At 51.7% G+C, this 21,140-nt stretch overlaps 1 protein-coding gene across 3 annotated transcripts in view; it reads left to right on the forward strand.

Annotated features, from left to right (window-relative positions):
* The first annotated feature begins 851 nt into the window (after positions 1-851).
* OC90 (otoconin 90) overlaps positions 852-21,140 on the forward strand; it is a 28,792-nt gene continuing 8,503 nt past the window's right edge. For 2 of the 3 annotated variants that reach the window (XM_041769464.1, XM_041769466.1), the window contains exons 1-10: positions 852-967; positions 1,391-1,484; positions 6,514-6,579; positions 7,909-7,965; positions 9,978-10,152; positions 12,694-12,806; positions 15,059-15,187; positions 15,338-15,379; positions 16,599-16,649; positions 20,639-20,692. In XM_041769464.1, coding sequence (XP_041625398.1) covers positions 872-967; positions 1,391-1,484; positions 6,514-6,579; positions 7,909-7,965; positions 9,978-10,152; positions 12,694-12,806; positions 15,059-15,187; positions 15,338-15,379; positions 16,599-16,649; positions 20,639-20,692 — 877 coding nt within the window. In that variant the 5' untranslated portion in view covers positions 852-871. The remainder of the gene's footprint in view (positions 968-1,390; positions 1,485-6,513; positions 6,580-7,908; positions 7,966-9,977; positions 10,153-12,693; positions 12,807-15,058; positions 15,188-15,337; positions 15,380-16,598; positions 16,650-20,638; positions 20,693-21,140) is intronic. The other variant, XM_041769465.1, reaches the window with a different exon arrangement.

Genomic DNA, 21,140 nt, shown 5'->3' on the forward strand with positions numbered 1-21,140 from the left:
AATGATTGAGCTGAGCGAGAACCTCCAAGAACTCACATTCTGTCCTCTGCGTTCATTCAACATTTATTTTACAGCCACCAGAGGCTGTGCTAGGCCCTGGGGAAGGTTCAGAGTAGTGATCCTACAACCTACAAATGTCTTCTCCTCCGGGACACCTTCCCTGCCCACAAGGTAGAGTGGCCCACTGTGACCCCGGGTACATTTGCAGGGCCACCAGAACATGGGGCAGGCTCTGCCTCTGGAAGAACAAACTGCAGAGTCCTCCTTCCCCCAGGTTGATGCAGCCCTGCAGAGGGCAACCTTGGGGGTTGAGCACTGGTTGCATTTCAGCCCTTGCATGCCCCTCAGTGCAACAACTTTGCACAGTGCGCAACATGTACAACCCTGTCCAGCAGCCGTGTATGTCAACTGAGGTGGCCCGATCAGACTGCATATCATTCATACTTGGCTCTAAAAAACCTGCTTCACAGCAGAATATGCACAAGTCCCTGCTTCACAGCAGAATATGCACAAGTCAGCCAAGCCTCTGACATTCTTTATGGAGTTATATTCCCCAGGGAGCTAAAATTATTCTGAAATCTCTCAGGTCTTTAATGCTTTTCCTTCCCTATTAAATACATGGTTGACCTCCTTGAGTGCATTAAGCACCTCCCCAAGTTAAATATTTGCTGAGCTGCTCCGATCACAGGGCAGCGACAGCTGAGAGGTGGTAGGTCCTTGGACCTTGCCCCCTTGCCTTCCAATCCCCCCCACCACCACCACCACCACCATGGCAGTCCCCGGAAGCACTGTCCAAGTATTCAAAGTGCTTTGAAGCCACTGGAAAGGAATGTGGAGCCCCTGCAGGGAAGCACTGTTTGCTAGCGCCACCATGCGGTCGCCAAATGTGCACCTGTGTCAGGTGATGGTAGGAAGGCTGGAGTCAGACCGCTGCAGGTGTAGTGGGCACCCTGCTAGAGTCCAACGGGTGGGTTATCCCTACAAAAGTCAAGCCATAGTACTTGTTAGGCCGTCTCCCTTCCCCACTAGTCTGTGAACAGCTCACAGATAAGGAGCGTTTCCCCCTCACTTTGCATCCCTGGATCCTTGCAAACGTGCCTGACACACAATCAACGAGCACGGGAAAATGAGTAACACAACAGGACCAGACCTGTGTCCGCAAGGAGAGCCCGGTTAGGTTTCCACCTTACAGATGGATGAACTGAATCTCATAGAGAGAACATGATCTCCTGATTACTTAAATGCTGGTTGGTAGCAAAGCAGGGACAGAAACCCTTCGGGGACTCTCTCCTGCTAACCGCATGGCACCGTGGGACAAAGCTCCTGGTGGTTCTTATTTCCTGGGATCTCTGAAAGAATCCTCATCGTATTCTGCTGACTTGTCTCCCAGGAGGCTGTTCCAGTTGATGCCTCAGCCCCCAGCCTTTGGCCTCCCGCTATGATCGTGCTTCTCCTCCTGAGTATGCTGACGGCCTCGCGTGGCGGTGAGTGACGGTATTTTACGCTTTCCGGTTTGGTATATCATCACTATGAACACTGGGGACTGTTGGCAAACATCATCTGATTTGCCTATTACTACTTTTATCCCCTTGCCTAGGAGTGATGGGAATCACACAGTAATGATAAGCTATGGGCTAGTTTAGCTGATGTTTTGAGCTCCCCCCGCCCCCACCCAGGGCATGAAGGGTGGATGGGATGGGCCATGAGGTGGAGATCCAAGGACAGCTAAAGGCAGGTGGCCAGTCGGCAATCACCCCTCCACCTGAGAGCGCATGTCCTCTTCCCTTTGCTCATGGATCACCGTCCCAGGTCTGGCTGGTTTCCTCCGAGCGAGCGTGTCAGCCTTCTTGACATGCAGCAGCTCCCTTTCCCCTGCGTAGGTGTGTCTGGTGTAGAGGCAAACACCTCCACCCCACGCTGTAGGGGCCCGCACCTGTAGGAGCCTGGAAACATCTGAGCAGGCTCTTTGGCAGCCGGGGTAGTTGTCTCAAGTTTGCGCAGAGTCGGGGCTTCTTATCTGAGACTTCTGGCTCCTTCCTCTTTCCTTTCCTGGTGCCACTCTCCAACACCCCAGCTCGCGTCTTCCCTTCCTACCACTGCCCAGACTCTGTAGCGACTGACACCACTCATTTATCCAGACATTTTCCCCTTCTCTCCTGTTCACATCAACTTGGGACCAACACGCTGAGCGCCCCTCTCTGTGCTGAACACAGGAGTGGGGTGAGCCACAGTGAATCTGCCAGGATTACTGAAATTTATTGTGACCATGACCTGAGTTAGCAGATTTACGGGGGTTTACATGGTCCCCGGAAGCTTGTGAGCAAAAATCACTGCACGTCACAGAAGACTCCAGACCTTCCCTGCAGGACAGAGTGGACACCCACTTCCAGGAGTTGTTGGGCTTCTATTGATTATTTAGTTCCTTCGTGGATGATTTTTTCCTCATTAAAACCATTTTGTCGTGACTTGGGTTCTCAGGGATAGCGCAGGTGGGACACCTTTACCTCGACTGTCTTGATCAGATGCCAACTATGGTCTCGACTTGCCTGCTCTTGGACGATAAGGCTGTGAAATAGCCTGCAGCTTTTCAATTTCTTCCCTACTCTTTAAAATGAGATCTTACCCGCCAAAACCTGTTCTTCTAATTTTTCAAACTTACTCTCTTCTCTGTCCTTCTTCTTTTCCAATACATTGAATTTGCTTTTGACCAAAATGACCCCTTCAGCACCGCCCCCCAAACACCTTCTACACATCTCTTTAAATGTTTTATTTATGTATAAAACTTCTCTATAAAATTGTTATTCTAAACTGTCACAAGCATTTGTGCATCTGTCCTGGGAGGTTTTATTCTCAGATACAAACACCTATAGAGTCCAAAAATTATCACCATAGAAAATTTAAGTGCAAACATGCATGTGTGTGTGGATTTATTTATTTATTTATTTATTTATTTATTTATTTATTTATTTATTTCTGTGTGTGTGGAGTTAAATGTACCTCACCTGCAGACTCAACATCACAGGGGTGAGGGTATGACCACCACAGAGCTAGCACTGCCCACCCAACAAATTCACCAGCTCTTGATCCAGGCACTATAGGGGGAAAGGTCTGTTTCTGAGGCCTCTCTGCTTGCCTGCCTGGTCTCAAAGAGGTGAGAGTGGTGTCTTAGTCTGGGTCCTCTGAGAAATAGATGCTGGGACTGGAGATGTCATTAGTGGACACACACCTGGGGGAAAAAATGAGACAGCAACCAGGAAGGGGGAGAGACCAGATGTGTGCCCGTGAAGGCAGGGCGTCCTTGATCACTGCTGGGTCTGAGGAGCACTTGGCGAGGCCACCAGGGGGGAGTCCATCAGAAGAGCCCCGTGTCCCCCAGGAAGTGGCCCACTGCAGTATACCTGCTGAGTCACTGGCTGGGAGCCAGTGCAAGCCCTGCCTTGGGCTTCAGAGCACCCCTACTTCTGTGCCCCCAGTGCTCTCTGACTCAGATTTCAAGGCAAGGCTTTGGGTGTGTGGACAATGTGGAGAGTCTCTGTGCCCTACCTGGCTCCTCTCTCTCCCGGTTGTTTCTTTGTCCTCATGCCAGGAGTAGGAGCGGCCTCTATCTTTGCCTCCTCAGCACACCCAGGGCAGGTGCTCTTCTTGTCACTGAAGCTGGCTCTTGCAGGAGCTAGGCGGTGGGACGGTGGTCAGGTCTGTGTTAGGAGAGGGAGACACCCTTGGACCTTCGGTCTACACCACATGCTCCCTTTATCGGAGAGCTCTACACTGGCCCACATCACGCAGGGAAACTTGTTCTCACTCTCCATGGATCTCTGCATGTCCAACTTCCAGAACCTCTGGGAAAGGGGGCTGGGCCAAGGGGGGGTTTGGTGCCTTCCTGGTTGATCTTCTGGGTAGAGTACTTGGTACTGGGAAATACCACTCATAGCCGCCGGTAGACCTCATCTTTCCACTATCTCAAGACGACGTCTCCCAGTTTCACTTAAATGTTACGAGGCTAGGGTTCTGTGCTTCTACTGGGCCACCACTCATTGGCCACACACTGGCCGTTTGATGGCAAAGTTCAACCACTCTATGCTCTTTGTTCATCAAAGAGACACCTACCGCACTCTACGCAGTGGGTCAGCGTGCTTACCCTCAACACACTTCTAGTTTAGTGGGGGAAAGGGTCACATAAACAGATCATTGCCACACGAGGTCATAAGTGCAGTGAGAGAAGGATGTCCCAGCATGACAGGAGCCCCGGCAGGTGCCCCTAACCCCACCCACAGTGGGGTCCCGGTAGGGCTTCTCGAACTCTGCACGGAATCCCAAAACATGAGGGTCAGTAATGCAAAAAGGGGGCAGGCTCCCCAGGCTCAGGGTATGGCACAAGCAAAGCCAGGATGGCTAGAAGTAGTTTGGTGTCTGGGAAATGATAATCATCCCAGAAGCATTAGGTTAGGTCCGAAGAGGGAGATGGTTTGGGAGAGCTTGGCAGGGGACAGAGGGACGGAAGCCTTAGGTGCAGGGGCAGAAGAAGCTAGAGCTTCCTCCGGGGGTCTCAGCTTCTTATCCATAAAATGGCAATGGCAAGGATGTGCCCCGCGGTACTGGGCCCAGCCCTGGATTTCGGGGGATGCCTGCAAGAGCAAGCCCGGACCGGTAGGAATGCTAGTTCCCCTCCCTTAGAGCAGCGCTCCTCCCGGGCCAGGGCTCCCCGTCCCCATGGACCCTCCACCTCTGGACTCTGTGAACGAGCCAACTCAGACCTCTGGGATAAACAATGTAAAAACCAGGGCGGCTTCTTTAGCTGCTAATGAGATGTGTGGGTGTCGACACCCTGATGTGAGTAGGAGTGAGGGACGTGGGGACGCACACTTGTCCACTGCTTCTCCACCTGCCAGGGGCCCAAGGCGATACCAGGGAAGAGCCGATGGAGGACCAGGCAATATCTCCCTGCTGGTGCCCAAGTGGGCAGCAGACATTCTTAGCTGTGGGCTGGTCTGCTAATGAGATGGCTCTGGAGGCGATGACACCAAATATGGAAAGTGGCAGAGCCATTACAGGGGCTCTGTGATGGGGCTCGCCTGGAGCCGAAGGAGGACCTGGGTCTCCCCACATTCGGGACATCTGCAGGGCATCTCCCCATGCAGCCCATGGCTCTCGGGCAGGAGGGAACATGCCTCGGTGGGCCCATCGCCCTGTGTTGAATAGTGAGCGATCAGAGGGCCAGAGGGGCTGCGCCTGCCCACAGCCCCGGAGCACGTCGGCTGGGAGGGAGGCCTGTGGGGAAGGGCCGAGGCCGTGCACAGGAGGGCGGCCGCCCCCCCTCTGACCCATCCCTGGAGGGCCTGACAGCGGAGGCCTGGGGCTGCCTAGACCCAGGGCGAGCCTGCGGTGCTCGTAGGGTGGGAAGCTCCCCTCCCACAGACAAACACCTGCTATAGTCATCAGTGTCCCTGAGATAAGTCCATGGCGAGCAGGAGGAGGCTGGTGAGGAGGTGAGGTCCAAGCAATGCAACCACGTCCTGGTGTGGAGGGGGAAGGGGGCAGGGAGAGGCACAAGTCGGTGATAATAGTAGTAATAATAACGATGCATGGCTGCTGTAACATTGGCGTGTCCACGGCACACCTGCCAGGGCCATTTATTCTACTATTCACACGCTTCTTTACCTGTAATATCAGATCTTTTATTTATTTATTTTTTTTAGGATTTTATTTATTTATCCGAGAGAGAGAGAGAGAGTGCATGAACGAAAGAGAGACGGGGTGGGGTGGAGGGAGTATGAGCAGAGGGAGAGAGAGCAAGAAGGAGAAGTAGACGCCCCACTGAGCAGGGAGCCCGACAAAGGCCTCGATCCCAAGATCCTGGGACCAAGACCCAAGGATGAGGCAGATGCTTAACTGACCAGGGGCCCCCATCTGTCAGAATTGCAGGTTCAAGTTCATCTAATATCACACCATCCTCGGCCCGACCCCTCCTGATTCCCTGCAGATGCCCTACTTCGTAATGAGCATTCAGGGCCCCTGGGGATGGAGCCCAGCCAGTGACCAAGGCTGGGGCAGGACCAGGTCCCACTGGCTCCTTGCCGGAATATCTCCTGCAGTTCAAACCTTGCGTCCTCTCCCCGTGTCTCCACTGAGGATAGATGCAGGGTCGGGGGCTGCATCTCACCACACGTGGATCCCCACGAGCCACTGGCTATTTTGCTTGCTGACGGTGTGGGAAAGCCCTGTCCTTGACTCCAGGCTCCCGGGGACCTGGGGGCCTTTCCTTGCCTGCACTTATTTCCACCAATCTTTCATCGCAAGGCACTCCAAACAAACATGCAATCTAAAATTAAAGTCCCCAAACCTCTCTATCCTCCACCAGAAGGCTACTCTTTAAAACACTGGCGCCACCTCATTGTCATCAGAGACCCGGCACATGGCAGGTCCTAGAAAAATACACGTGGAATTGAATTTATCTGAGTCCCCTCACCTCCTGGCTGCTGCTCCTGCTAACCCTGCTCTCCTCCTCGATTGTAGGGGCCCACCCTCTGGACACCCCACACTTTCCACGGGAGCTGCCTCCAGGACTCTCAAAAAATATCAGTAAGGATCCTTCGAACTTCCCTTGGGCGACCTAGCCGGGTAGAGAGTTGTCTAGGATATTGGCAGGGGGGATGACCCCTTCGGAATATACTGCTCACTGCTGTGGCTCTTGTAGGCAGAGTGATTCAAATAAGACTCGAAAGCCCTCCCCCTCCGCAGTCTCCCCTGTGTCTAACTCCCCCCGCCCCCACCAAGTGACAAAGTATTATGACTTCCATCAAAACACGAAGGGCAGCTGAAAGAGGGATAGAAGTAAATGGGCTGATTGTGAGGGTTATATGGTCAGGGTTTTTTAGCTTCAAATTGAGCTCGGAGCCTCCTAGAAGGCAAGGCAAAAAGAGAAAGACAATGCATTTCAGTGCTCTGCTTATAAGAGAGGAGGACCCATAATTGTTCCCTTGGGAAGGAGACGTTTTCCTGGTAATAGACCGTAAGGATTTCTCAAGCAGCTTCCTGTCTGGGTACTGCTGAAGAACACGATGCACAGCGACCCAGCTGGTCACCTAAGCCCCGAAATTAGGGTTCATCTCCCCACTTGCAGAGAGGTGACCTGAGTCAACCAAGTTGTCTGTGCTTGAGTCCATGCAAGCAAAGTGATCAGTCCCACCCAGACCCAGATGACTGTCTGACCTCCCTCGCAATGCCATAACCCCCATGGGAAGTGCGATTCGTGGCCCAAGAAGAAGTTCTGGTGGATGTTAAGACTCATACACCACACCTGGCACTTGGAAGGATCAAGGCCAGGAAGCCCCATGTGCCATCAGGCCATGCCAGCCGTACCTTCCCCAACGAGCGTGGCTCCCCGGTGTGATCTGCACATCTGCCTGGAGCCCCCAGGTAGCAGCTCTGGGACAGGGGCGTGGGGCTCACATGGAGCAGCCCCCAGGACCTGCCCTGGCCTAGAAGCTTTAGTCTCTATTGGAATTACTACCTCTAGCAACAATTTCATAGGTATAATTTCTGGGATGCCCAGAAAAGGCATGCTTCCGCTGCAAGAGGTGTCACCCTGAGGGAAGCCCCCAGGGGATGACTTCCCGCCAGGTATTTACAGTTCAGCCGTGGTCCCTGCCAAGTCCAGACACACCTTACCATCCAGGGTGTTCTGTACCACCGAGCAATGTTGCTTGGTAACACAGCTCCCGGCTCATCTTATCGGGTCTCCATGGTAACCTGTGTTCCTAGAAAGTTAGCCCAAGGTCAAATCTATCCTTAGAGGAAGAGAAAGGGTTTTCCTTGCTCTTCACAGGGGTGGGGCAGGGCCAGGCGGCAGGGCAGGGGACGGGGAGAAACCAACAGCTCTCTGACTTTCTTTCTCTGCCTTCCACTTAGATATCACAGCCTTCCACGGGGTGTTTAAAAATGTGGAAAATGTGGCTGACATTTTTGGTAAGTTAAATACCAAAACCAAAGCGCTTCCATCCACCTGGTGTCAGGGCATGGGGTGAGTGTGGGAAATCCAAGCCGATTACCAGGACCTCGGGCTCTGCTCTCTGGGTTCCACGCTCCTGCCAACCCAGCAAGCTCTGAGCTCTGCGATCCAGGTCCAACAAGAGCCAAGGTGTCTTTTAAGGCACGGTAAGTCACCGAGTGGCCAGGTGCTTTCCTAGTCCTTATTTCCTTGCCACAACCTGGCTGGGAAGAGAAAGCACAGGAAAGGAAGTGACAGGAATTATGTGCCATGCCCAGGTCACAAGGCGGAAGCTCCCTCTGTGTCCAGAGCTTAGCCTCCAACACCAAAGTTGTTGGATTTTCTCTCCCCAACCGGTAAATGCATATGATGAAATATAATAAAGCCTAAGAATTCCGAACAGTGCCAAGTATCCCACTTACCAGTTACATATCTATCATGTGACTATCAACTGCCGGGCACCGTGATGGTCCATAGCTTTCTAAAAGTAGCCCCCAAATGAGACTATCATAGGACTGACGGGAGCAAGGAGCTCTGAGATGCTATTGGATTAGACCGTGCTGCCCAGAGAACAGCACTGAAGGCAGGTACGTGCCTAAGCTCAGGTGCTTGGTAAGTTTTTGAGTGAACATGCATATTTATATAAACACACACACACACACACACACACACACACACACCTTAGAGTCGGTTTTTCCTTCAGTACAGAATTATGTCTTCATTTTTCTGGTTAGGCTTTGTGGAAACAAGACACGGGAAAGGAGGTTTGAATGGGGCAGGAAAAACTAGAACGGTCTGGGTGACACTTGTCCTCACAGACCACTGCACGACCTCCCCAAGCTCCCCGACGTGTGACCCTCTGCATTAGAATCAGGGTTTGGGGGGTCACCCCGTTAGCACTTAATGGTCCTCCAGTCAGAAAGGCTGAGAAGAGGGAACTGGAAATTGTTCTCTTGCCACTTTTGTTCACAAGAGTGTTCTTGTGTAGGGTAAATCGTTGCCCCTGGTTGGTACCTCGGGCATATCTCTGACCTTCAGTTTCTTTATCTGTGAAATGCAAGTCACAGAATGGCATCGGCCTTGCAGGACGAACATGAAGATTATGGGGTGATGGACCAAGTGAATGCTCTCTAGACTCACTATGACTCTAAACCATTGTGCTGTTTGAAGCATGCGGCACAGTTTGTGGCACATAGTAGGGTCCCCAAATTATTAGTGTCTGTATCCCTTCTCTTCCCCCTGGATTACAGTTCTCCAGGGCTGAGGACTCTATCATTTGGGATCCATTCAGCAGACTCATAGGGACTTAAATAACAGAGACATTTAACTATGTCACAGATGCTGAAAGCATCAGGATTGCTGCAGTAGCTCAACACGGGTATCAGAGGCCCAGCGGGCTCATTCCTCCTCCGCTGCTATAACTAAGCCTACTGGCTTTTCAACTTTAGACATGGGGCCTCATGGTGCCAAAGTGGTTGCTGTAGTCCCAGGCAGCACATCCTTACCCATATTCAAGGAAGGAAGAAGATGTAGATCAAAAGGACCTCTTACATGCCTTTGATTTGTATTATGAAAGAAATAATTCCCAAAAGCCTCTAAATGACTTCCCCTTAAGCTGTTTTGGCCGGATCTGGGTCACATGCTCAGCCCTAGGTCACTCACTGTCACGGAAGCTGGGATTAGCACGACCAACTGAGAATGAGCAAGTGTCAAACATCCCCAGGGACTTAGGGATGAAGCTCAGTTTCCCTGAGTCCCTTTCAGCTTTGTTGGTGAGGGAGGATTTAAATGACCGTTTGTCAGGGGGCAACCAACAGGGACCACAGCTTATAAACCCGCCTCCCTGCAATTGTCCGGAACAGTTGCGAGTACACAGATGGAGCTCAGTAGGCTGCTGAGGTGTGGGGAGCCCCGGGCCCAGGGCCTCCTTCCCCGACCCTGGTTCCCAGTCCCTGCACAGGCTGTCCCCTCCCGCTGTGCCATCCCGCAGACTGCCTGGGCTCCCACTTCACCTGGCTGCAGGCTGTCTTCACCAATTTCCCTGCGCTGCTCCAGTTCGTGAGCGGCATGAAGTGTGTGGCTGGTCTCTGCCCCCGGGACTTCGAAGACTACGGCTGTGCCTGCAGGTTCGAGATGGAGGGGGCCCCCGTGGATGAGGCTGACAGGTGAGCCACACCTGGCCGGGGTGGGGGGGACGGGCAGCTGTCAGAGGCCTGGCTGCTGCTTGGGCAGAGCACAGACGTGGAAAGCTGCCAGGACGTGTCTTGGTTCTCCTGACCTGCAGGGCAACAGGTAGCCTCAGCCTTAAAATGCAGCATATTCTGTGATCGCCCCACGTCCTGGGGGTTGTCGAGAGCCTGGTTATGTCTGATATGCAAAGCTGCAGCGTGGTATTTCTCGAAGTTGGGCCCACTGGTATCAGAACCACCTGAATGCTTGCTTAAAAGCAGATTCCAGGGACCCATCCCAGACCTACTGACTCGGAATACCTTTAGCTAGATCCTGGAAGTCCGAATTTTAGATGAGCTCCCAGGTGACCCGTAAGCATAAGAGAATTATTCATTTTTCAGACCGTCCTGGCCACCAGGGGTAAAGCAACTCTGAAGGCATCTGTTTAATTTTCCGCAAACATGCACCAATAGCATTTGAACTCTGGGCTTAACATAAGCAGAATGCTATCCCTGCTTCGAAGAGGTAAACAGCTAGCGGGGAATGTGGAGGAGGTACGAGGGGCCGGTAAGATGTGTGCCCCCCCCCCCCTGCACACGGGGGAGGAAAGGAACACGAGATACCCACCTTCGCACAGGAGATGGGCGACACAATTGAAAACCTGAGATGCATCGAGCGGTAGCAAGGATCTGCCTAAGAGATACTGGCGGCGGGGAGGGGTCAGCTGGGAAAATTTGGTAGAAGCCGCACGTTTCGGTGATACCTTCTTCAGAGAATTATCATTTAAGATTAAGTGAGCAAGGACACGGTACGTGACTGGGACTCCGTCCGGTTTATTGAGTTTACTTACTAAGAGTACTGGTGATCGGTAGCAGCAGTGACAGGAAGAGTAGGGCTATAGCGGTAGTGGTGACAGCGGGAGTCGCCGTCGTGGCGGCAGTCACAGTAGGGCTATCGTCGTAATAGTAGTAACAATAGGGGTAGTAACAGTTGTCATAGTAGCCATCGGAGTATTAATACCAAGGGTAGTAGTAATAGCGATGTCAGCAGCAGTGTCAGTAGCGATATTAGCAATGCTGTAGAAGAAATAGTGGCAATGGCCACAGTAACACTTGCAGTAGGTGTAGTAGTAGGAACGCTAACAGCAGCAATGGTCGTAGCAGCCACAGCAGCAGCAGTGTTAGCAGCAATAGTAGCAATGTTAGTAATGCCGCGGAAGTAATAGTAGCCACGGCCGTGGCAAGTTGTCACGGTAGCTGTAGTAGCATGAATAGTACCAGTAGTAGTAACAGCCACAGCAGCAGGAGCGCGGGCAGCTGTAGCAGCAATACTAGCAGAGCTGTAGGACTAGTACCGCTCGTAGTACTGCTACTAGCACTGTACTAGTGGTAGTAGTGACAGTCATCGCAGCCATAGTGACGGCAGCAGCGGCAGTAGTAGTAGGAAAGCAGGGAATTGAACTTGCATCTCCCTGTGCCCCGGAATCCATCCCTACCTCACTGACCCCCGGAGTCCCTGCCTCACTGGTCTGATACCTGTGCCCGGAGCAGTGTGATGGAGGGTGCGCTCTCATCGAAGCAGGAAGGACTCCCCTTTGGAATAGCTCGGATGGCCTGGACGTTTCTCCATTAGGACACCTTGCCCCCAAGGCACCAGGTCAACCTCCCTGCTCCCCAAACACCTGCGCTCCCCTGTCCTGCACCTGCCACATGGGCCAGTGGGTGCACATGGTATCCACCCCATGCGCTCAAGGGGGGTGGGTCTGCACCGTGTTATTTCTTTGCACCCCCAGCATGGGCCACAGCACTGGGCACATAGTAGGAACTCAGCAAATTAATTGACTGGCTAGATAGTCCGCCTCCAACTGCTTTTCGAGTTCATTAGTTAATTAATTAAATAAAAAGCAATAGATCCTTGGTGGATCAGGAATAATGGCTCTGGCATCAAGCAATAGATCTCTCCCATTTCCACATCTCCACGAGAGGGTGTGAGTTGCCTCTGATCAGAAGGGTGTTTTCCTACCTTTGGGATCATGAGCAAACTGCCTCCCGGGGGCAGCTTGGTGACATTCAAAAAGAGAAAGGGTGAACCTGAATGCAGCAGATGTTTTCTTAAATCTGCCAAAATTCTTGAGTAGGTAGTTCGAGAAACTTAGTAACTTGCCCAAGGCCATCACCTGCCTGTATATTTTTTTATTCTTTACCTCGGTCTCCACTGCCCACCTGCGTGCACTGCAAAAGCTTCCTGATTCCCATGTTAGTGTCAGCCTCGCTCTGTGACCGACTTTGACCTTGGCAAGTTCCTGAACCCTCTGTGTCTCAATCCCCACGTGTGTAAAGGCTCATAATGATAATAGCCATCTGCTGTGTAGGTAATAGAACTCAAATAGTGTGTGTGCGTGTGCGCGTGTGCATGTGTCTGTGAGAGAGAGCACTATTTGAAACAGGTCACTGCCAGGGATCATCCAGAGACACAACAGTTCCCCTCTCTTCACCCGCCCCCATGCTCTCACCTTGACCTCCCCCCACCTGCCCCAGCTGCTGCTTCCAGCACCGAAGATGCTACGAGGAGGCCGCTGAGAAGGACTGTCCCCAAGACCCAGCCAAGCTCAGCATAGATGTCAACTGTGTCAGCAAGAGCATCACGTGTGGTGAGCATCCCCAGGTGTCCCCGGGGGCTGGGCTGAGAAATAGCCATGACAGTTCAGGAATCCCAGGCCTGGACCAGACCCAGGGCTCCCAGGGGTCCCCCTCATCGTCGCCACCACTAAGGACATCATCAGCTATGCTCCGAACCCCACAAGGGCTAGATCTGTGGCATCTGTACTTTGCATGGAGTAGATGCACAATAAATGCTTTTTGAAATGAAAGAATATTTGATTGGCAGGTTATTTGATTTACAATTTCATACTGTAGCAATCCTGGGAGCTTGTGGGGGCAGATGGCTTGCTACTGACCCATTGTGTGGTTGGAGGGCAGCTAATCCACATGTCGGAACCTCTACATGGGGAAGAGAAAACTTGCTTCAGAGATTTGTAAAAAATAAAGAAAGAAATAAATGCTTCAGGGATGCCTGGGTGGCTCAGTGGTTTAGCGCCTGCCTTTAGCCAGGTTCCTGGAGACCTGGGGTCGAGTCCCACACCGGGCTCCCTGCAAGGAGCCTGCTTCTCCCTCTGCCTATACCTCTGCCTCTATTTCTCTCTGTGTCTCTCATGAATAAGTAAAATCTTAAAAAAAATAAATGCTTCAGTGTAAAACAGTGGTGCATTTGTTACGTGTAAACATGGCTAAATGTAAAACAGTTAACACGGGGACTGGCCTAAGTTAAGAAGTCAGTGTTGGAAGTGGAAGAGAGGCAGGGAGGGATGAATTAGGTTTGGGGTTGCTGCTGTTTGTTAAGAATCAGACATGTGTCAATGCAGATCTCAGCTCTCCACCCTACTCACCGTGTGACTCCAGGGATTTTATTTCGTGTCTCTGGGCAACCCTGATGGAAGAATTAGAATAGGCAAAGGCACAGAGGGAAGAGGTACATGGCACCTTGGGGTGCTCTGTTTGAGCCTCCCTCTATGAGCACCTATTATGTGCCAAAGGCGTTATGGCCAGCAGATGCAATCATCCCGACAATCTTTGGTTTTTAAGATTTTATTTATTGATTCATGAGAAACCTAGAGAGAGAGAGGCAGAGACACAGGCAGAGGGAGAAGCAGGTTCCATACAGGGAGCCCGATGTGGGACTCAATCCCAGGACCTCGGGATCATGACCTGAGCCGAGGACAGATGCTCAACCACTGAGCCACTCAGGTGCCTCTGTCCCAACCATCTTATGAGATATTCCCAGTTTTCAGAGAAGGCAGGAAAGCTCAAATTAAATAACTTGCCCAAAGTCATATAAGCTGCTAAGTGATAGAGTCAGGATTTGAGCCCAGGTTTCAACTAACCCCAAAGTCCAGGTAGCAAGGACTGGCTGCAGTGTGGTGCATGGGGAGAGGAGTGAGGAGAGGCATGGGCATAAGTCACTACACAGTGAACATAGAAAACATCCATCCATCCATCATCCATCCATCATCCATCCATTCATTCACCAGATGCATACTGAGCACCTAGTGCAAAGCAATCGTCCAGATGTTGGGGATATTTTGACCTTCTGAAATCTCCTCATGGCCACCAGACCTTGAAAATATCAAAGTGCCAGAGTGTGTTAGGCAGTGGCCAGAGCCGTGGAGGGAAATGAACCAGGGGCAAGGCCCAGGGAGGGCTGGCTGGGAGGAGACGCCCATGGAGCAAAGACTGAGGTGTTGGGGGCAGAGAAGGAAGCCGCTCGTGGCTGTCTGGGAGGTGGGCTCACCCCCAGGCTCGCGGGGCCCCACATGCGGGGGAGGCAGGCCAGTCATTCAGAAAGGGGGTGATAGGGAGGAAAGAGACGAGCCCTGAGAAGGAACAGGGCAGCAGCTTTGACGTTGATTGGGAAGTTGTCAGAGGGTTCTGAATCCCCCCGAAAGACATGGCTCGCCCTGAGTCTTGAAAGCCTTGTTCTGGCTCCTCGATGACAGTAGATAGGGAAGCAGGGGGAGGAGGCCAGGGACATAACCCAGGCATGAGCTGAGGGGGGCTCAGTGTAGGGTAGGGGCGTGGAGATGGGGACATGTGGTCATGCTCTAAAGGGTCAAAAGTCAAAAGTTGAGCCAATAGGATGGCCCAACTGGTTGGGTGTGAGTGTGAGAGGTGGGGGGCCATGCCTCCCAGGTTGGACCTATGCAGCCAAAGCTCATGGAGCCGACATGGACAATAGGACACCTGCAGGAGGAGCAGGGCCTCGGGGGGCAGATCGGGGTCAGGAGCTTGCATTACCCTGGGATTCCAAATGAGATTTTCCAATCTGCTCTGCCCTTGCTCTGTGCAGAGTCCGGGGACCCTTGTGAGCACCTGCTGTGTACCTGCAACAAGGCTGCCATAGAATGCTTGGCTCGGTCCAGTATCAACTCTTCCCTGAACCATCTGGACACTTCGTTCTGTCTGGCTCAGCCTCCAGGTGGGAGCACCTGCGGGGGCGCTGACGGTCGGGGCCGGGAGCTGCTATGGGAGCAGTAGTGGTGGCATATCTTCAGACACAAGTCCAGCACCTTCTGATGCTCCCCAAACCCGCTGCTCTCAACTAACTTTCCAATGTGTTTCTTTGCAGAGACAGCTAGCACGGAAGAGCTGACAACGCTTCCGCCCAGAGGTAAGGCCTTCTAGGGGAGCTGCTTTTCTTTGGATCCCAAGGGCCGAACTACAGATGGAGCCAGTGGCTACACCCCCCTCCCCTGGGCCTGCAGGAGTAACCCATGGCACTGGAGATGTCCCCACCTTTCCCTGGCCAGGGGATGCCATTACTTCTGATAGACCCAGTTCAAACATCCAGCAGCAGATGCCCCTCGGGCAGACGTTGTTCTTTGCCACATGGACAGGTGTGTGCTGAATCCAGTCGAGAGGCAGACCCCAGTTCACCTCGCTGAGGTGAGGGCCCTGGTGTGTGGTGTGACCAGGACAAAGCCTAACGCTCTGACAGAGAAAGGCCTATCTCGGCTGGGTGAGCTCCTGGCCACTGAGGCCACCCGCGAGCCAACCAGCTGGCTCCCTCCTCTGCCTTCCAGAACCTTCAGCAGAAAGGGCAGCCTAGACCCAGATGGTGGTTTCTCAGAGGGCAGGATCTTTTCTGTGTGCCTCCTTTTGAGACAGGGTGGGCTCTTAATGCCTGTCAACTGAAAGAAGCAAGTGATCATTCCTACCCTAAAACACGCATCCTATGCAAAAAGCGAGGGTTCAGCTTCTGTCATTCCTTGTCACGAAAGTTCGCACGATCTCTCAGACCCAACGGGAAGTTGTAGGTGCCCTTTGGCAGAGCACCCCCCCCTTTCCTGAGGCTGGGGTCTCCTCCCCAGTGCTGTGGCATTGGTTAAAGGAGCATGTTGCATAGGTGTGGGTTGGTGCACGAGTTCGTACATGCATGAGTATGAGTGTGTATATGTGCACCTTCTACCTCTATGTATCTTCTGAGTCCAGAGCTTGTTTTTCTGTGTCATCGGCCTCCCTTTGGAACAGAGGTCTTCCCAAGAAAGATTGCCATATTGCAGAGCCACAAGCCTTTGGGGTCTGTGGGGCTTTCATTGCCCAGCCTGGGTCTGCAGGTGTCACCTTCCTGGTCAGAACCCAGCGTGGGCTGGAGTCTTTCCTGAGCCAGGGCCTTGCTGGGCACCCCACGCCCTGGGAGATGCATGAGAGGCAGGGGAAGCCTGGGATAGAACGAACAGCCCTTGGCTGCCAACACCTCTCACAGCCCCCGCCTCCTATGCTCCAGCAGTCCCAGACTGCTGGGTCCCTTTGAGACCCGTAGCATGTGGTATAGTCACTGTGTTCCTGTGGCTGTGATCAGCCACTGATCTGGGGACTTTGTTTTTCAGTGGTTCCCACGGAACCCACAGACACCAGTGCAAAGGCCCTTTCAGGAGAAGGTGAGCACAAGGATACTGATGCATAAACCCAAGTACCCATGTTTTGATTGTACCATCTACCTACTTGCTGCAATTAGCTCCCCTAAAATGCCCCCTTCCTGGGTTTGCACTGATACCACCTCGAGATCATTCCAGAGCCACTCTCAGTTTCTCCTGACTCCTAAAGCTCTTCTCTACGTGCTCTGCTTTCTCCCACACCCTTATTTCCACCTCAGTAGAACTGTCAGATGCAGGACCTTCACCCTCAACCATCTGACGTTGAATTTCAGATGAACAGCAAATACTTTTTAAGTATAAGTATGTCCCAGAATTGGTGTGGGCTATACTTATACTGAAAAGTGATCTGTTGTTCATGTGAAATCTGTTTTATTTATTTATTTTTTTTGCAGGTGGTTTTTATTTTATTTTCATGTGAAATCTAAATTTAACCCCAGTTGCATCCTGTATTTTTATTTGCCAAGTTTGGCAACCCCATGCCTCAGGGAGATGGCTCTGCACAACCACCTCCCTGGAAGTTTGTGTATATCTGTCCTCTGCTGCTGCTGCTATGAGAACAGAAGCAGATGCTCACGGTGCAGCTCATCTCTGGCTGTCCTCCATGTCCAAGGGCATCGCATCCCCGACAGCTCACAGTCAGCCTGTGTCTTGTGTTCCAGGTCTAGAAAAAGAAGAAGTGGCACCTATGCCAAGCCAAAGCTTCACCATGTGCCCTGCCCGCACAGCAACAATTCCCACATGATTGACAGTGGCCACTTTCATTCTCAACTGAGGACGTGCCCACAAGACAATAACAAAATAACCCTACGTTGGCACGTTTTCCACTCTCTTCAGCCTGAACCATCATCATTTTGTGGCTTGGCCATGGGGAACGGGGCAAAGAATAAGCTTCTTAAGGAATCTAGTCTAACTGGAGAAAGAAAGTGCGTACACTCACACATTTGTCCTCCAACACACATGCACCCACACCCATGACCCAGCAGTGCCCACAAATGTCCACCAGAAAGGGAGGCAGCCTGAAGGTAGGACAAACACTAATTATGAAAGAAAAAGGCAGAGGGCTCGTGATTGTTCTCACCATCATGGAATGAAACGATCATGCTTTGAAATCAGGCAGCTTCAGGATGGAAGCCAGACTCCTCCGTGTTTCAGTTGGATGACTCTGGAAGCATGGCTCGACCTCTCGAAACTTCAATTTCTTCATTTTGGAAAGCAGGGATTGGCAATTTTTTTTCCTATAAAAAGCCAGAGAATAAATATTTTAGGCTTTCTGGATCATACAGTCTCTGTCACAATGACCCAAGTCTGCCATCATAGCAGGACCACAGCCAGAGACTGGGTGGGTGTGCCTGTGTTCAAGTGAAACATTATTTACAAAAACAGGCCAAGGGCTGGGCCATGGTTTACCAGCCCCTGGATGGTTATACCTGTCCTTCAGGGTGGCAGGGGATTAAAGGAGAAGAGCATGGGAAGACTCTGAACCAGCATCGTCTTCAGAAATTCTGGTGTGGCTGTAAAAAAACAGCAATGCCCTCTTAAGCCACATGTTGGACACTGGACAACTTGCTTAAAATACATGATCTCATTTCTTGCTCACACAAGGCTGTGAAATCATTGCCATAACCTCCACATTGAGATGGTAGATTGAGTTGGAGAGAGAATTGTCCAAGATTGGGAGCCGGCTGGCAAGGCCTCCATGGCATTTGCCTTTACCTGCTAGACTGAACTTCCTCTTACGCTGCGATGCCCCAAGGACCCACTCTAGCAGGGGACATAATGGCCCTTCCTCCCAAAGAGAGGTCGCACTACCTAAACACAGGCCTGATGCTAATCTGGCCCCTTGTCCCCTGAATGGGGAACCAGTGTGTCAATGTTCCTGGTCAGGCCAACATGGGCTTTCTCTCCCGGGTCTCCCAGCCCCAAAACTGTCTTGATCACAGGTGACCCCTGCCTGGCTTATGTGGTGAGATGGGTGGGTAATTGAGGTTGAATGGTTTCTTTCCACAGTGGCTATTGAGAGCACAGCTGACCCACTAACCAGTCCCTCCAGGACAAGTAAGCCAAGGAGACGCGACAGGAGGGCAGCATGGGATCCAGTGGAGACACACCTTCTACATAAACACGTTCAGTTCTGATGATTGCTCTTGGACAGGGCTCAGAAGATAACAGGATACCCATTTTTTCAGATAATGTAGGACACCCAGGCTCTGAGAGGTGAAAAGTTACAGGTGGTTCAGCACGAGACCTGCTGGACTGGTTTTGAACCCGGCCTCAGGCTGCAAGATTCATTTTGTCCCCATGATATGGTAGTGACTCGTGGGAACAGCCTCGTACCCAAAAATGTACGGTTTTTGGTACCGTCATCGGAAGAAGTGTCATCGGCTGTCATCGGAAGAAGTGACCTAGCCATTTGCTTTGCTTGTGGTGATTAAGAACCATGGATTCTTTATTAATACGTATTAATCACTCATAATAACCATTTACCAGTTACTAAGGATGAACAATAAACAAACGGATTCCTTGATGAACAGGCAGGGACACCACGGAGGACCTCAGTGTGCTGGCATGTTCCTGAGCCCCTCCATATATCCTCTGAGATGCCCCCCTGGTCCTAGGAGGCCCATTTGGCAGATGAAGGATGCACTCCAAGAGGCAGTCGTTTGCCTGGGGTTACAACCCCAGCATAGGACTCTGTTCTGAACCTGCGCATTTCACTTTGAAGAGAACCATCTGCCCGGCTTAGAACCTTTGAGGTTCTGGCTCTTTGCTGGATCACGTTTTGCGGGTCCACCTCATCAGTAAACTTGTAAGCTCGACTTCCACATAACAGCATCGTGATCTTGATCTTTGACCCATTGAGGTTAAGGCAGTTCCTTCCTTCCCCAAGCGTGGTGGGAGTTAGCATCGCTCCTCTCTGTGGTACAGCCCGAAGTGCAGCAGCAGCAAGCTCAGAGGTTAGGGCAGCCAGCTCTGGGCCTGGGCTTGCATTGCCGCTTCCTAGCTCCGTGACCTAGGGCCAGTGACCTGTGTTTTCGGTGCATCCACTTGCTTTCTCCTCTCTGAATGAGGGCGAGCATGGTACTAACTCGTGGGCTTGTGGTGGAGTTGGCACAAGCCAAGCACTTAATCTTGTATCTGGGCATGTCGTACGTCTTCGTCCATTCTGGCCGCTACAACAACATATCACAGATTGGGTCGCCTGTGAACAACAGAGTTCATCTCTCATGGTTCTAAAGGCTGGAAGTCCAAGCTCAAGACACCAACATGGTCAAGTTGGCTGAGGTCCACTTCCTGGTTCATAGACAGCCGCCTTCTAGCTGTGTTCCCACATGGTGGAAGGAGCCAGGGGGCTCCTTGGGGGGGTCTTTCATAAGGGCACTAATTCCATTCATGAAGGCTCCACCCTCATGACCTAATCACCCCCAAAAGCCCCAAGACCATCCCACTGGGGATTAGGTTTCAACACATGAATTTGGGGCAGACAGACGTTCGGTCTACAGCACAATAGGAGCCTAATAATAATTAAACAGCCACAAACTCATTTTACTGAGGACCAGGGTTCAGAAGTCTTCTGAGAGCCACAGAACAAGGAACTAGAATCCACAATTTTGTCTTGGTTTTCTTTGTTCAAAAATATGTGATTTGAAGGGAGAGAGAGAGAGAGAGAGAGAGAGAGAGAGAGAGAGAGAGAGAGAGAGAAAAGAGAGAGAGAGAGAGAGAGAGAGAGAGATCTGCTTTCCTAAAGTATTTCAAAGATACACCTGCTTCTAGCCCAGCAGGCTGCAGCTGCCTTTGCCGGTGCGTCTGTCTGGGGAGGGCAATCTTTTTGAATTGGCAGTGACCCTGTCATCACCATCTCCCCTGGGAGGCAACAAGGGGCAGAGCAATGACCATGTTGCCTCCTGTGCCCGTGGGATGGGAACTGCTCCCAGATATCGAGGTGGGACAGGCTGGAGCCAACACTCACTGCATCTCTATTCTTTTGTGGGCAGAAGCAGGTCAAGATGAAAAAGGCACAGAAGCCGCGAGGTCCGCATCCCCTCCAGGTAAGCACACCTGGCTTCTCCCACCTGCGAATAATGGTTGTCCCTAAATGGGTATGAGATCACGTTTGTTCTAAAACACAGGAGAATCAGGGACGCCTGGGTGGCTCAGCGGTTGAGCATCTGCGTTTGGCTCAGGGTGTGATCCCAGGAGTCCCGGGATCGAGCCCCACATCGGGATCCTGGCATGACGCCTGCTTCTCCCTGTGCCTGTGTCTCTGCCTCTCTCTGTGTCTCTCATGAATAAATAAATAATATTTATTTAAAAAATAATAAAAATTAAAAAATAAAACACGGAAGAATCATTGGGACCAATTCACTTTTATACCACCCCCTCCAAAGTAGACAAATGAAATTAAAAGGTGGATTCATTAGTAGGAAGAAATGGAAGCCTATCTGATAAAGAGATGCATTTAGAAAAATATAGAAAACTGTTTTCTTTTCTATTTAA

The sequence above is a fragment of the Vulpes lagopus genome, chromosome 9 (genome assembly GCF_018345385.1).
Source record: "Vulpes lagopus strain Blue_001 chromosome 9, ASM1834538v1, whole genome shotgun sequence".
In the NCBI taxonomy this organism is placed as follows: domain Eukaryota; kingdom Metazoa; phylum Chordata; class Mammalia; order Carnivora; family Canidae; genus Vulpes; species Vulpes lagopus.